This window comes from Cheilinus undulatus, linkage group 24 (assembly GCF_018320785.1).
Source record: "Cheilinus undulatus linkage group 24, ASM1832078v1, whole genome shotgun sequence".
Classification (NCBI taxonomy): Eukaryota; Metazoa; Chordata; class Actinopteri; order Labriformes; family Labridae; genus Cheilinus; species Cheilinus undulatus.
In genome coordinates this window covers 20,681,464-20,698,116 of record NC_054888.1, presented here as the reverse complement: position 1 = coordinate 20,698,116, position 16,653 = coordinate 20,681,464, and the positions used below count along the sequence as shown (strand labels likewise).

Genomic DNA, 16,653 nt, shown 5'->3' with positions numbered 1-16,653 from the left:
CACAGAGAGCTAAAACATGTTTTAGTCAGTTAAATGTTTTGATGTTGAATAAAAAATGTTTTTTGCAATGGTAATTTTTGCATTCTTTCAATTTTTTTTCTCATGAAATGTTTTTTCAAACATGGACATATTTTACTAGTTGCCTTCAGGGCCACCGTACAAAGAGAACAGCATCTCCAACAGGAACTTCAGTGATGAATTTCTGTTCAGTGTTTTAAGTTATTAGAGTCACAGAATGTAATAAATGTGTGATTTCTCTGAAATCATCTGGCAACACAGAATTTATTTTCACTTTTCTTTTCTATTCAGGACTAAAATCATGAAGACTTAAGGGTGAAGGTGTAAAAAAGGTTCCTGACCGTCTGCTTGTTGAAGTTTCCAACCATCTCCTCGAACACGGTGTCCCGTGTCTCATCGGCCTTCCCGAGCTTCTGCAGCACCTGCAGAGGAGACGACAGGTGCAGATTAATCAATCAATCAGTCAATTAATCATCATAATGATCTGTCTGTGTATTCATGCATGGTGCTTTCTTCAGATCTATCAGTGGAAGCATGGTTTCAGTCTGTTTTCACCTAGTTTTGGATATACTGAGACATTTTGACTGTTGCATAACATGTAGAATAAAAGCGACTAAATCTGATCTCTCTTTCATCCTTTTAAATTCAGACTCAAAAACTTTAGATATCTGAGTCTTTTTCTTTGGTGGGCTGTTTCTGAGGTGTTTCTGGGTAAAGGAGACGTTTGTTTTGTTGTTAGGTGGACAAGGTCACAGCTAATCTGATCTGCTGATAGGTCCGACACCATCAGCACCACCTGCCGCCGTAATCCTGTGACAGATACACAAACCACGAGCAACGCCACGACGGGACTTCCCCAAAGCTGCAGCACTCGCACAAACACGCTGACCGAGAATGACGAGCAGTCACCACAGCCCTGTTTATGAACCACAGCGTGCCAGAGCCTGATATAACTCTGATGGGAAATAGGGGCAGGTCAAACTGATCGTTCAGTATCAAAGTTCTCCAGCTTTCAGGGGGCCGAAGATAGAGAGGGTAATATCCAGGATGTTCATGAGATACTGACTGACAGATGGAGAGAAATTCTCGAGATACCACATTCACAAGAAAGAAACGAACTTTTAACTCAATGACCTTGACCTTTGACCTTCAAAATCAGTTCATCCTAGGTTCAGAGTGGACATTTATCCAAAGTGTTCTCGAGATATTGCATAAACGAGGACGTCCAAATGGATGGACACCTTTGACCCTGGTCGTTACTGACACGGGACAGAAGTTTGAACCTCTAGTCAGTTTAGCAGAAGGTTAGGTCATTTAGCAGAGCCAGCACTCATAGACTACAGTCTTAGACTCTGGATACAGGTTTGAATTTCAGTCCTGGAAAGAAAGCTCAAATTATTATCCTTTAATAGAATTAACCTCTGCAAAATGCCAAAAACTAAAAACAGTTTGTCTATAATTATAATTTTAGAATAATAATTTCAACTTTTTTCCTCATGATTTTGACTTTTTATCTCAGAATTACGTCTTTTTGTTTCAGAATTTTGACTTTTCATCTTACAATTTTTTTCATCTCATAATTATAGCGTTTTATCTCATAATGACTTTTCATCTCAATTGAAACTTTTTATCCCATAATTTCAAATTTTTATGTCAAAGATTTGACCTTTTAACACAGAATTTTGACATTCTGTTTTACTTTTATGAATTTTAATCTCCCAAATATGATTTTTTTATCTCAAATTTTTGAATTTTTTGGCTCATATTGACTTTATATGTCGATTTCAACTTTTATCGCATGATTTTGAATTCTTACCTTAAAAATTATGACTTTTTATACCAGTATAATGACTTTTTATCTCAAAATTTTGACTTTTTATTTCAGAATTTTTACTGTTTATTTTAGAATTTCTACTTTTCAACTCAATTTCAACGTTTTATCTCACAATAAATCTCATTATAATGACTTTTTATCTTAATTTCAAATTTTATCTCATAATTTATTTTTCTTCTCAGAATTTAGACTTATCTTAGAATTTCGACTTTTCATCTCAATTGCAACTTTTATCTTGTAATTTCGAATTTTTAACTAAAAAGTTTGACTTTTTATTTTAGAATTTCAACTTTTTGTCCAAGAATTTTGACTTTTCACATTAATTTGAATTTTCATCCCATAATTTCGAATTTTTATCTTGAAAATTTAACTTTGATCTCAGTATTATGACTTTTTTTTATCTTAATTTCAACTTTAATCTCATAATTTCCACTTTTATGTCATCATTTTAAAATTTTATCTCAGTATTGACTTTTTACCTCAGAATTTTTACTTTTATCTCAATTTCAACTATTTATTTCATAATTTTTTATTTTTATCTCAATTTCAACTTTTAATTTTATAATTTTTTATTTTTATCTCAAAATTATGACTTTTCATCTTAATTTCAGCTTTTTATCTCATAATTTTGAATTTGTATCTCATCAGGTTGAAATTTATCTCATAATTACAACTTTTATCTCATTATTTCGACCTTTTATCTCATAATTTAAAATTCTTATCTCATAATTCTGACTTGCACCTCATAATTTCGACTTTTTCTCTCCCCATCACTGCTTCTTAAAGTCTCATTTCACTTTAAAAACTCACAGACAGCTCAGTGGAAAGGCAAGGAGTCATCTGCACATTGTAATATCAAAAGTTCATCTTCTTATTTCCCCTGCAATCCAGAACAAATTCCTTTTTTGTGGTTGGGGTATTTATATACCTATAAAAGCAGGTTTGTGGTTTTAAATGCACAACTGGGGGATTTTATAATGGGATAAGCAGGATGGGATTGATTACCACTAACTACAGAAAATCAGAGATTAATCCCGATTAAGATTTTTTATCTTTTATCAGCCCTGGTGGAAACATTTCAAGAGGCTGGTGGTGTTATCTGAGCATCTTTATGAAGCGTACTCCTGATGAATACAGTTTAAACATCAGGCAGAGCGGCATGTTTGTTCCACTTATACAGCATCACTCTGTGGGTAACAGTGTCTACATAATAAAAGCAGTAAAACCAGCTGGTTTTATTTTAAGAAAACATGATCTTCATTTCTATAAAGCTACAAAGATGAATGGAATATTAATTATCATCCTATTATTTCTGTGGTTCATGCAGATGACTGCAGGCTTGAAGTGTTTGTTTCTATTAAAATCCTCTTCTATTTCTGGACGACACACCTGGTGTATCCTTTACAGCCCTCACTGTCTGAGGCTCATTGTGCCGCACTCAAATGTCTCATGATGCATTCAGGGGATTCTCGAAAAGTCTGCAAAGATCACATTACCATGCCACATTCATGACTTTGCTAATATAGGGGAAGAAAACGTCACTTTAGCTGTTTTACTGTAAAGTCAGATCAGGAAATACTGTAGTACATAACTGACAGTGTGAGCGCTCACTGTCTTCTTCCCCCGCCGTCGGTGTTCCATTTCACCCCCCAAAAATACCCCGTTACACACACTGGAGGTTTGTGGGTATTAAGAGCGATGAGGAGACGGCCCACAAGAGTTATAGATAGATAAGCCCGGCCCACTGCAGAGTGGCATGCTGGGAGTCCTGGGAGGGAGGGGGGGGACAGGTGTGCAGGCCAAGCACAGCCACTTCGAGGTTTAATAAGTTGGGATTCATGTTACGGCCCATGGAGACTTATTTACACAGAGATCTGCTGTCTTTTTAATATTTTTCACATACTGCTGCTCTGTTGACTTCTGTACACTTTAGCTTTAACTGAATTTAAAACATCAAGGTATAAATTGCTTTAATCCTCCTTTAAACTGTTTTGTCTCTCCTGGACTTATTGTCTTAAAAAGCTTGTAAAACATCAACCCTGTGGTGTACAGTCAAGCTCCAAACATCCTTCTTTTCAGGACAGCCAGGGCTTTAAGAATATCTGTGCTGCAGTAATGTCACTTAAATTAAAAAGAAAATATGGGACTATAAAGGCAAAAGACAAACAACTAAAATTCATAGATTTTAGGGTGGCCCAGGCCTGTCACAAAGCATTCAGGAAAAACAATATGGTAGTTAGCATTAGCTGCTATCAGCAGAAATAATCAAAAATGGATTTGAAAATGAACAAAAAGTAGCGCAATATCAGATTTACCGATTTGGGTTTAATCTTTATATACCACCGAAAGTCACCCAAGTTCCAGGCTCACTAAAAAAGCTTCCATAAGGGCCACAGAGGCGTGGATAGCGTCATTAGAATGGCAAATCAGCACGCTTCAAGGGGGCGCGAATTGAAGAGGCTAAAATTAATGGTTCGACAGTTGTTTCACTTTTTCTACCCCGTGTCACTTCTTGTTATATTCAGCAACATCAGTCTCAGACGGTTGATGACAATGTTGAGTACCTAAAAGCTTCCCAATGTAAAAAAAAATGTAGCAAGTAAATAAACCTTGAAGTTGGCTGGAAATTAATGGTAAGAAAATGTTTGAGTATTTATTCATTCACATACCTCATCAGCAAACTAATTTCTCAAAAGAACTGTGTTTTATTTATACACCTTTGCACTTTAGGTAAATAAAACACTATTGATCTAAAGTGCAGACAGAGAGATAGTATTGGGGTGCATCACACTTGGTAATCCGTACCATGCCCGAGCATGTTTGACCTCCCCAAAGATGGGTTTTTCTGACTCATGTGAGACTAGAGCTTTTGGCCCTTGCACAGTTGGAAAAAGTGGAGTTTGGCATGGTATGGTTCCTCATAGTGGAACACAAGAACAGGTATGCAACATGGATGTGACGTCTAATCGATGCAACTGCTCAGCATCATTCTAAACGACAGCAAGGCGTTCCCATTGGTCTGATGCAGAGGCTAGGTGTTGACTCAGAATTTAGAGCCAACTGGACCATGGGGTGACATTTGTACGGGTGGTATAATTGGCAGCATGTCTGTCTGTGTTGATTTGCACGCCACGCCGTTGCTCCACTGTCCTCAATTCCTCTCAGAAGACTTCTTGGGTGTACTGGTTCGAAACTGGTGCCATGAAAAAATCAGAAGTATGCACAGATGTTCTATAAAATCCCAAAATGTTTGGGGACTTCTGCTGTGTTGCATTTAACCTGGAAGCTGGATGTTGGAGTTCGGGCAAGTCCATACTGGAGAAATAAAATATTTTAAGGAACATTAGCAGGACTTTCAACTCTCATTATATCAGAGAGTGTCTCGAGGTTTTCAGGGGGCGGAGAGAGGATGTGCCGGGGGGTATTTCGGGTGCTGGAGGTCGAGGTGGAGGTCTTTGGATGCCTGGAGGGGGGAGGTCAGAGTCATGGGGTCCTGCCTCTTTGACTCCCAGCAGCACATCGGGTCTCCTGCTGCTCCTTAAAGGCCTCCCCCTCCTCACCCCTCCTTAGTCACCACACTCATCCGGATTCCACTGAAGGGGAATTTTCCCAGCATGCTCTGCAGCACAGCTGACCAGTTCATGAGCAGGTGACATTACATCACTATGACAACCACGATGATTTCCAGGAGAAGGTGTGAGTGATTCTGTCAGCTGTCTGGACCGGATTAATGGCAGTGGAAAATTGCTAACCACATTCACTCACGTTTCTATGATTTAGGAACTTTGTAGAGTTTTTTATTTCAGTCATTCTGACTTTTTGGAGGAAGTCCTAACCGTTCATTTTACATAGCATCTGTTAAATCAAGTAAAAAGGAAACCTAAGCTTTCTGTCAACCACATAAACTAGACGGGTGTCCACATTTCATGCAAAATTTGCAGATGCTTTCACTTTATTTTAAAGGTGCACCTTTATTAACGCTGCACAATCTACCTAATTGAATTCGCAATATTGGACTGTGCAATTTCATAATTGCAAAAAAGGCTGCAACCATCTAAGTAGTTCAGTAGTACCTGAAAGGTCCCTGCAGAAAGGTAATAATTTTATTTTTACGGTAGTAAATTTCTATCAGAGTAGCTGAACTTTAGTGTGCCATATTCTTGTACTCCTTCTATTCCTGATCATTATTTTGGCTGTTCAAACAAGCAAAAGCTACATGATGTTTGAGCCTCAGAGTTGTCCTTTTAAAGTACTCTGAGTCAGTGTTAGTGCCGCAGACTAAAACTATGACTGAAAACGTTTTATCCATGAGAAAGACGAGACTAAGACTAGCCAAAAATAGATCTTTGACGACTAAAGCGAGACTAAAATGTAGTTTCGTTTTCATTGGACATACAAAATCCATGATTTTCTCCACTGTGGGTAAATCTGTCAAAATAAAATGTATCTGTGTCTCTTCTGCCTCTCAGCTGTAGAAAGCAGGGACCCCAGCATAGAACACACTATCACAGTTTGGTACCAGATTCAGGCAAGAGATTAAATGCTTGGACTAAAACTAGACTAAAATATTTTTAAGTTTTCGTCAACTAAAATTATAAAGGTTAGAAATGACTAAAATGTGACTAAAACTAAAAGGCATTTAATCTAAAGACTGAGACTAAAATTTAAAATAGTTGTCAAAATCAACACTGCTTTGAGCTCATGCATTTCAATGGACTCAGAGAGTGGATTGTATTTTGCAGCTACAATCCAACATTCATCTCATTCAGAAAATGTTCAGACCCCCTTTTCACTGTTTTCCCTTTTGTCATGTTTGAGCATGATGCTACAGTCAAAAAAAAATTTTTTTATTCTCATTGATCTACTCTCAGTACTCCATCATTACAAAGTAAAAAATAGAGTTTTAGGAATTTTTGCACATTTATTAAAAATAAAAAACTGGAATATCATACTGACATTATTATTAAGTCTCTGAAAAACACTGCAAATTTAACTCAGCAGGGGTGGAAATAACTATTTACAAAAACTCAAAAAAAAAAAAAACTAACTAGCAATAAATAAATAATATGAAAAATACATTAAACTAATAGATAATAACAACAAATGATAATATATAACCAAAAAAATCTAGAATAATAGTAAGAAATGAAACAATCATTATAGTAACTAATAACAAAAAGTAAGAAAAATCTAATTAATACTAATATAATAATATATAATAAATAAGTTAAACTAATAGATAATAATAAATGATAATGAATAACAAAAAAATCAATAATAGTAATAAATTAAACTATCATAATAATATAAAATAATATAATAATAGCAACTAAGAACAAAAAGTAAAAAGTAAACTATCTAAAATTAGTATATAATAGTGAAATAAAAAACTAACTAAATAATAATAATAAACAAAATCAATTATATATAAATTGTAATGATTATAAATTAAAATAATAATAGTAACTAATTATTCAAATAACTGTAATTGACTAGCTTTTTGTGGTATTTATCCTTTTTTGCATACATTTTTAAATCAGTGCTTTTACTATTACTTGGGTAAGTTTTTACCAGAGTAACTGTATTTTACTTGAGTACTTTACTTTTTTACTGCTTCCACCTCTGCCTGCTGGGCTTCTTCTGCTCATGTCTCTGATGGATTTTTGTTGTTTTTAAGGTGAGACATGCTTTTACCATGAGTGAAGTTAACCACTGAGTCATCTGTGACTTCAGGTGTTCCTATGGAAAGCATAGGGACATTTCTCCATCAGCATGCATTGGTAGACTCTGCTTTATTCTAGAGGTTCTTAAGAGCTACTGCAGTGCTGTGTAATTATAAAATACTTTAAAGTGTTGTTTAACTACACTTTACAGTGTTCATTTTAACTCTTCACTAGTTTCATTAACGCTTTGGATTTTGCTGTATTTGACTTTATCATAGAGGTGTGACTTTACCTGGACAGCCTGGTTGATCTGTTCTCTTGTTGTTTTTGCCAATAAGGACAGATCAGATTCTACTGTACGACTCTTCAGTATCTACTCAGTACTTAAAGTAGACTTTAACTTAGATACTTAACAATTCTCTCATGTTTGACTGTGACTTCCTCTGCCTAGTAGAGACTCTTCCTTCAGTGAACAAGATCAGCGTTAATCTGAGTGGACACAACAGATAGTCACTGTGATCATGCTGTTTTATTCTGATGACGTTCGTCAACAGGGCTGATATCTGCCAATATGGCCGCGTTCTGCTTCCTCTCAGACCAGGAGGCACTGAGTCAAACACACGAGGTGGAGGGTGGAGGGTGGAGGGCGGCGTGCCAGCAGACAGCTGAAGCCGGCGCTCCCCTCCTCCACCTTGGCTGGCCTTTGGAGGGAAGATGATACTCTGACCTTCCTCTTTACGCCCAGATCTCTCACTCAGACTTATCTAAAATCTCTCTCTTCCCTTTAGAAGCTCATTTTTGCTGCATTTATCGCATCACAAGGACAAACAGCATGACCAGCACCCTCTTAAACAACAACAAACACCATGAGAGATACACCAGGGAACTTTTCTCACTGCTGGACAAACCTGAGGAAGACTTCAGGGACATTTGATGTCTGAAACATCAGATCAGACCTACACATCTATAGCAGACTACATTTGAGTAGTGAAGACTTGAACATTAAAACGTCTTTTCAAAGAGCCCATAAATGACTGTTAGGTGTGGTTAAGGTTTCTAAAGTGTTTTTGGTTCTACTAAAGCCATGCATGATTCTTCAGAGCAGAAGAGCCTTTCTATTATGATCTTTGCTCTGTAATAAAGTCAAACCTGCAGCTAAACAAGCTCTCACATCAGAAGAAGAGGAGCATGGGGTCTGGATGCTGTTGCTATTTAAAGTTCATTCAGAGCTGCTGAAATGATCCATCGATGCTAAACCACGACACGACAGCAAGAAGACACGGCAGCCAGGCAGACTACGACTGTGCTACACTGGAGTCAGGCTGGAGTTAGCTTAGCTTAGCTAGAAGGCTGGAAGGGATACCAATTAGTACACACAGCTTTAGTATCTTCAGGGTTTCTGATGCTGACAGTCAAGGCCGCCCATAAGGAGGATAAAGGGGAGAAAATCTGGGGCCCAGACAAACCGGGGGCCATGGAGGTCAGGAACATCATGGTCTATTGTTCAAATTAAGCTGTGGTAATAATATTTTTAACCTGAATAAAAAAAAACATTCTCATCAAAGCAACCAAAATGATTTTTATTCATAAACAGTTATTCAGAATAATCAGTAAAAGATTGTCAGATTTCAGAGCTAAGCAATAATGTGCACAGATGTCTGGATGCCAGAAATTAGAGTAAAATAAAAGACAATTTTTTGGAAAACAATTAAATAATTGTGGGAAAAGACAAAAAAAAAGGTTAAAATATTTTTAAAAGGCATAAATGGGTTAAAAGTGGCAAAAATGGGGGAAAAGTTCCAGAAATGGTTAAAAAGTGACAAAAAGAAGTGGGAAAAATGGACAAAGGTTTCAAAAAACAATGAAAAAACTGACAAAAAGTGGCAATAAGAGGCATCAGTGGGCAAAAATTGGTACAAAGTGACAAAAATAGCTGAAAAGTGGCAAAAAAAAAGTCGAAAAAAAAGAGTGAAAAGCAGAAAGATGGGCACAAAAAGGCAAAAATGGAAAAAATACAGATAAAGAAGGCAAAAGTTGCAAAACGATGTTGCAGAAATGGAAATAAAATTGTCAGAAAATGGCAAAATGGGGCAAAAAATGGGTAATATGAGCAAAAATGGGATGAGATGGCAAAAACAATAGGCAAAATGAGCAAAAAGTTGCAAAAAAACCCTGCAAAAATGGGTAAAAGTTGGCAAGAAAAGTGGTATCAATGGTTGAAAATTGGTATGATTTGACAAGTAGCTCAATAGTGACAAAAATTGGTAAAAAGTGGAAAAATAGACAAAAAAGGAAAAAATGTTGCAAAAATGTGTGCAAAGCAACAACAATGGGAATAAAAATCCAGAAAACAGACAAAATAGGGCTAAAGAAGGCAAAACTTGTAAAGAGATGTTGCAAAAATGGGCAAAAGTGTCAGAAAATGGCAAAACTGGACAAAAAATGGGAATTATGAGCAAAAATGGTAAAAGATGGCAAAAACATTAAGAAAAATTAGTAAAAAGTTATGAAAAACAACACAAAAATGGGTGTAAAGTAACAAAAACAACACAACAGTGGGTGAAAAGTGGCAAAAAAAAGTATTAATGAGCAAAACTAGGTACAATTTGACAAAAGTTAGTGGAAGAGTGACCAAAAATGTATAAAATGTGGCAAAATAGCCAACAAAGGTTAAAAAAAATGTGACAAAAAAGGGCACAAAAATCCAGAAAACAGGCAAGAAAAAAGAGGCTGAAGTAGGCAAGAGTTTCAAAAAGATGTTTGAGAAATGTGCAAAAATTGGTTTAAAAATAGAAGTGAAAGAACTGGGTAAAAAGGGGCAAAAACTGGATAAAATTGGAAAAAGTTACAAAAAAGTGGCACAAAATGGGTTAAAAGTGGCAAGTGGTTTGAAAGTACTGCAAGTAAATAATCTCAACATCAGAATCCAGTAACAGTAGACACACTTTTCAGTTCTAACATGAAGCAACTGTTAGCCAGAATGCTAGCACCAATGCTAATGATCCAACACACTGATATCCATAAATCACAACTAGAGAGGGCCCAGTCTCAGTTTTTCAGGGGCCCTGTTGACCCTGTGGGTCAGCCTGCTGACAGTTTTTATGAAACTGTCGATTATAGCCTAGGCAATGCAAAATCTCAAGAACCCTAAGAGGATTTTTTCAGACTTCTCTCAAATATCCACTCTAACTCACTGGTAAGATACTGAGGGCAAAGGTCGAGGTCAGTGGGCGTCATTTTCACCCCTTGCTTTTCAGATCTCTACCAATCACACGACCACTAAAGCCTTGCCGGCCCTCCTCCTTGACCCATTGGTGTACTTTCACTGTCCGGCTATTGTAGAACTCACAGAGGTGCATAACAGACAGGAAGTAGTTTTAGAGAACCTGAATCGTGATAGCACCTTTACATTTGTGCAGAGTGACTAGTTTAACTCATAGGGCTGGGCAAATAAGTTTTAGGATGTACTGATACATTTTTAAATGAGATGTGGGGTAAAACAATGATAATTATATTGATATGTTGATGTTTAGTCTAGAAAAGAAGGGTTCCAGGCCTTACACTCAATAAAAGATTGTGCACAGTAAGAATCACTAAGGCTGGACTTAATGTGAGCTATGCATACGTGCGACACATTCGCTGCATGGGTTCTGCGTGTCAGCTGTGCACATGCTCAAAAATCTGCACAGCACAGACGGGACAGTGTGTCCATGTGTGGCTGAGGCGTAGACGGTTTTCACAACTTTCAGATGTTGGTGCACAGAGACAGACGAGTCCCGCTCTGTAATTGGCTGATGAGACATTTGCATTAATGAGCAGCTGAGCAGGTATACCTAATGAAGTGGCTGGTGAGTGTAAGTGGATAGGAGGAGCTCTTAAAGTGACAGAATGAAACCTGATCAACAGTGTGAGTCCAGCTCGCTGTCTGTGAGTTATTATTGTCCGTCCTAATCACTCGTGTGGCTTAAGCCTGCTGAGGTTTTACCCTCTAATCACCTCGGTAACCACGAGGGCTGTGACTCCCTCACACACTTTCAAAAACACTCATTCTGCTCAGGTTCACACTTTCTACAAGTTCTAGACATTCTGTTCTTTGTGTTTAATTTAATAAAGATCTGCTCATTTGTTGTAGCTGCATCACCATCACTGACATTTCATAGTTTATAGTTTTATAATTCATTTCTTTCAACTGTTTTTCCATTGCATCTGTTTGCATAAATGCTGTTGACCATTACTGATGATCTATCAAGGCATGAGCATAAATATCTGGTCCCATAATGGTACCATTACTGACACATCCAATACCTACTGCACCAAATCACATAGCAGATTTTGGTGCTTCATTTTGGTACCCAACACAAACTTCTGCCACTCCAAATGAAAGGCACAAAATGTGATATGTATGAGCCTCTTACATAAAGAAGTTGGACCTTTACTTCTATGTTCTATTGCATTCTTTCCCAAAGTCTGGATCGGGACCCAAATTTGGGTCGAGGGAGATTCTTCCCACTGATCAGCTGATTGTGTGCGTTGCAGGTCTTAAGTACCCAGCTAATCAGATTCTGCCACAACCAATCATCATGCACCTGATTTTAAATCAGTCATTCTCTTTTTCAGTCAGCCTGTCGTTCAGTGTGGATGCTGTAACCCTACTCCACCCCAGCCACCTCCATTCAGTTAATCAGCATCATCTCATCCTGCATACTTCAGTCTCCTCCTCCAAGCCACCTTATTGGTTCCTGGTCCAGCTTCTCAGAAGTCTACACCTCAACATCAACACCACCACCAGTGTCTAGACTCCATAGGAGGGTGTCCTACTCCTGTTGTTTCCCTCACTACCCCTGCAGTACAGATTATAGCCACATGGGGGGCTCTACCCTATCACATTAACCCTCTCCACCAAACAAGGCTCACTAGTACCGCTTGCCCACTAAAACTAGAGTGTAAAAGCTGTTTTTTAAACGCGAGTAAACCCGCTAACAATCAGCAAGTGACTCCTTTTCGATGTTGCGCACGTTGTATATAGTTGTGTCTCGCACAGTCCCTGTGACCTGGCACTGAATCTCCTCTTCTCCACGGATCAATAGAAGCTATCCGATCTTGCTGTCTTGCTAGTGCTGTGCCATCTTGTAAATAAAAATCTCACACGCTGAGTCCAAAAAACAACAATGCACGTCCCTCAGCTGCCGGCGTCCTTTTGTGGGGCGATATAATGACGTAGGCACTTTACGCCAAAGTCATCCCGTGTTCACACGGGCGTGTCGTTCCCACTGGAGCCGATTGTTGGTGTGTTTAAACAGGTTTTTCGGCCAGTGGGAAAGGGGTATTGGTGGTAAAAGAGCTAAAGTCACAGTTACTAATGCTTGGCTAATAAAAAGAAACGCACGGTTCCAGACCAGACAACTCCTGAGGACCGAAGGGGTCAAGCATTTGAAGAAAGCCTATATAACCGGGTAAGATGGCTTCTTCCTAGCTTGTAAAACAGAAAGCACCAGGTCAGGATTAGATCGAGTCTGGAATTAACACAATTAAAGCTCGCTCCTGCCTTCAGTAGGAAACAAAGTGGTTGGGTCACAGTGGTTAGTAAAATGTGGGTCACCAGAGAGACAGTTTGTTCATCTATGATAACAAGGCAGCTTTGTTTCATCCACCGACTTTTACTATACTTTTTTCCTAAAAAAGTATTGATTCAGGCAACATTAAGGCACCGACCAGGTTTAAAAACATTGACTAGGTATCTGAGGAAGAACCAAAACTATCCAACCCTAGACATTTCAGATACTGGAGAGGTCAACCCATTTCAGAGGGAGGGATTTAAAGACATTAAAGGCCTACTTTGCACAAAAATTGCATGAAAAAATGGTCACCTTTGATTGAATTTGGGCTGTTGGTTCACACATTAACAGTGTTTGGGTTCCTGATATGTAGGTCCCAGAGTGCAAACTTTTGAAAACGCCACTGTTTTCGTTGTCACATCTCATGTAATGATATATGCATGATTAGCCTTTTGCATTACAGGTAGTGTTTTGTAGAAGGGATGCATGCATGTGCCGTTCTATCAGAAAGCCCCACTGGCCAGGCTAGTATACTAGAGGTTCGTGCAGAGCCGTGTGCACAGCTCTCTAGGTGTTGTCACCAGAATGCTGAACTTTTCTGAATCTGAAATACGATTCTGTTACTGTGAAGCAGCCTCAGACAGTTCTTGCTCTCTTGGCTAAAACTATGCTGGAAGATCGCTACATTTCTGTGCTTTCTGATGCTATTGGCCACTAAAATAATGGAGATTTGATCAGCTAGTAACACAAGCCTTTCAGAGTAAACATTTTAACATCAGTGGGAGAAGTTGCCTGTTTTTGTGCAATCAAGATGATGTGTAAGAGTGTGTCCTCAACTTCTGTGATTAAAAGTGTCTAATATTGGCTGTGCAGGACGTCTACTCTACAGCCATAATTCTGCATGTGCATGAGCGACTGTGCCACACTAAAGCCCACCTTATCCATCGGTGCCACGGCACAGGAAGTTTTGCCAAATGTGCTCCAGCACTGTATGGAAGGCCTGGTATGAGTGAGCATTTAGAAAAGGAGTTTTCCAAATGCTGCTGACGGATTTGTGCAATTTAAACTGAGCCTTTTCTAATATTGGGTGTGTAGGGCTTCCATTTTTGTTCCTGTGGTATCAAACAGGTTCAAAAGCATATCAGAGTTTGTGTGACCTTTACAGATATAAATGATACACACCATATATACTAGTATGTATTCAGCCCCTATGACCCAGCCCTAGGTACCTGTTACCAGTTTTAAACCCCTTACGGTAGCCTGACATGGACAATCCACAAATTAAACAGGAGTATACACCCCATTTAGGCACTTTTTGGTTCGTTAATGGACAAAGTTTGACGGTTAAAAGTCGGAGGGATCTGGTTTCACAGAGACAGGAGGACACAGTGTCCCGCTGCCATGTGAGCCTCTGATCAGCTGAGGGTTTCAAACTTTACCTTCTCCTGCGCTCTGGTCAGCCTCTTCTGGACGTTGATGGCCAGTTTCCCGGCGGTGACCCCTTTCCCTGGCTCGGCCATGGTGCGTGGCGTGGAGGCTCCCTGTCGGTGTCAGAACCAGCGAAGAAGAAGAGGAGGACAGAGGGAGAAATGTCGAGGAAGGAGATCCTTCAGCGGTGCGTAAAACCCCTTTGGAAGGGAGACCTGGCTCACTGCGCGTAACTCTAATCCCGTTGACAGCTTCTTAAAGGTGCAATGCGTAATTTAATCCGGGAAATGTGTCACAAAACAAACAGGCGCATAAACAAAAACCGTAAAAAAAAAAACAAAGTGTAGTTCGGTTGAGAGAGCAGCCTGGTCAGATATCGTCGCTCTCACTGTTAATTGATGAAGACTTGAGCTGGATGCGCACACATATTAAGTTTCCTCCTCAGTCATCCTCTTAAAGGCGCAGCGCGGTGGTATTATTAGCAGACATCTGTTGCATTCATGCAACTGGTCCGTCTGTCTTTACGCACGGATTTATTTATGCGCACAGAGCGCTTCCAGTCAAATGTGAGGGCTAAATCAGTCCGATCACACATTCACATGCACAAAGGGCTTGGTAATACGACCATTAATCTTACAGTGATATAATTTTAGCTGAATGGCACTAATCTGGATTAATAGATGGTTGTCACAATCCCAGACTTGTAACTTTTAATATGATTCTAGTCTAAATCAAACCTGTCTGATACAAAGGCAACAAAAACAGGCGGTTTTATACGTCTAAAACTGTTCTGAAAGGTTAAGATAGCACCTAAAATTAAAATAAGGGCCCAAAACTGGATAAAGTAGCACTAACATAGATTTTAAATATCCACCCAAGGACCCCTGGTCCCAACAGCAGGGCCTAAGCCCTTCAAAAGCCCCCAAAATGTCTTCTTATTAAGAAAATTATTTGGATAAATCCAGTGGACATGATGAAACAAGGCACTGGAAGATTACTAGCAGGCAAATGGCATACAATAAATCCTTAAAATGCCCCCGAACAAAAATCATCATCAAAAATTGCAGATAAACTACTTGTCAAAAAACTTTGGCAACATATCTGTAAACTGAGGTTGTCAAAATCCTTTTAAATTCCATGTTTTCAAAATGATCAGACCTCCATTATAATAATGATCAGTGCTCTCAGGAAGAACATAAACTTAAAGATAATCAGTCTGATTTTTAATCTATCTTTCTATCAATAAAGGCATAAAAAGAAAGAAAATTCGAGTTGTTCAGATTCCTATACCAGAACCAAACACGTCCAATACTGCTTAAAATGTAGGTATTTGTTTCAGCGGGTACACGAGTTTATGCACAGAACCGATAAGTTTGGTTTAGCTTTATATTTTGCGTCATTTAGCCCTGCTAACCGTTAGCACTATAAACCGGAAATTAGTTATTCTTGGCTGCCGGAAAGCACTGCATTCACAGCCTACCGTTATTAGAGCAGCGAAGAAGAAATCGTTGCCTCTTACTAGCTTTTCCTCTTGAAGCTAGCCGTTGGGCCTTCACAAAGATGCGTTTGAATCCCTTATGGCAGCATTTTCAGCTACCCTGAAACTCTTTTGACTTTTCAGGTCTTCAACGATTAAATCAACACCAGTAACCCCGATATTGAACGTCTTTTAATCAATTTTAATCAAATTGCGGCCATTTATAACCGCCAGCTTGAATGCTAATTGTCAGCCAATAGCAGGCTGTTCCGTCATCACGTGATTCTGCCCGAATAGAGCACAATGTAGAGAGAAAGAGCCTGTGATGCAGCCCCCTGTATTATTGTTATTTTAATAGCAGTAAATCTGAAAAATCAGCTGAAAAACAACCTTAGGGTCACAGAGATGCTGCACATTATGATTCTATTTGTTGAGCCGTGTTCAGAGTCAAATATACAGTCATGGATGAAAGTATTGGCACCCCTGGAATTTTTCCAGAAAATACACCATTTCTCACAGAAATTGTTGCAATTACAAATGTTTTTGGTATCCACATGTTTATTTCCTTTATGTGCATTGGAATAGCAAAAAAATCTGAAGAAAAAAGACAAAATTGGCATAATTTCACACAAAACTCAAAAATGGGCCAGACATTGTGAAAAGAAAAGAACACAGTAC

The 16,653-nt window shown here is 38.6% G+C and overlaps 1 protein-coding gene across 4 annotated transcripts in view; it reads right to left on the bottom strand.

Moving 5' to 3' along the window:
• The window catches only part of bin1b (bridging integrator 1b), a 30,853-nt gene extending 15,871 nt beyond the window's left edge, over positions 1-14,982 (bottom strand). The window contains exons 1-2 of one of the 4 annotated variants that reach the window (XM_041781656.1): positions 14,510-14,982; positions 360-440 (exon numbers count right to left, since the gene is read on the bottom strand). In XM_041781656.1, the coding sequence (XP_041637590.1) occupies positions 360-440; positions 14,510-14,590 (162 nt within the window). In that variant the 5' untranslated portion in view covers positions 14,591-14,982. The remainder of the gene's footprint in view (positions 1-359; positions 441-14,509) is intronic. The other 3 variants (XM_041781657.1, XM_041781658.1, XM_041781659.1) reach the window with 3 other exon arrangements.
• Between the last annotated feature and the right edge of the window lie 1,671 nt (positions 14,983-16,653).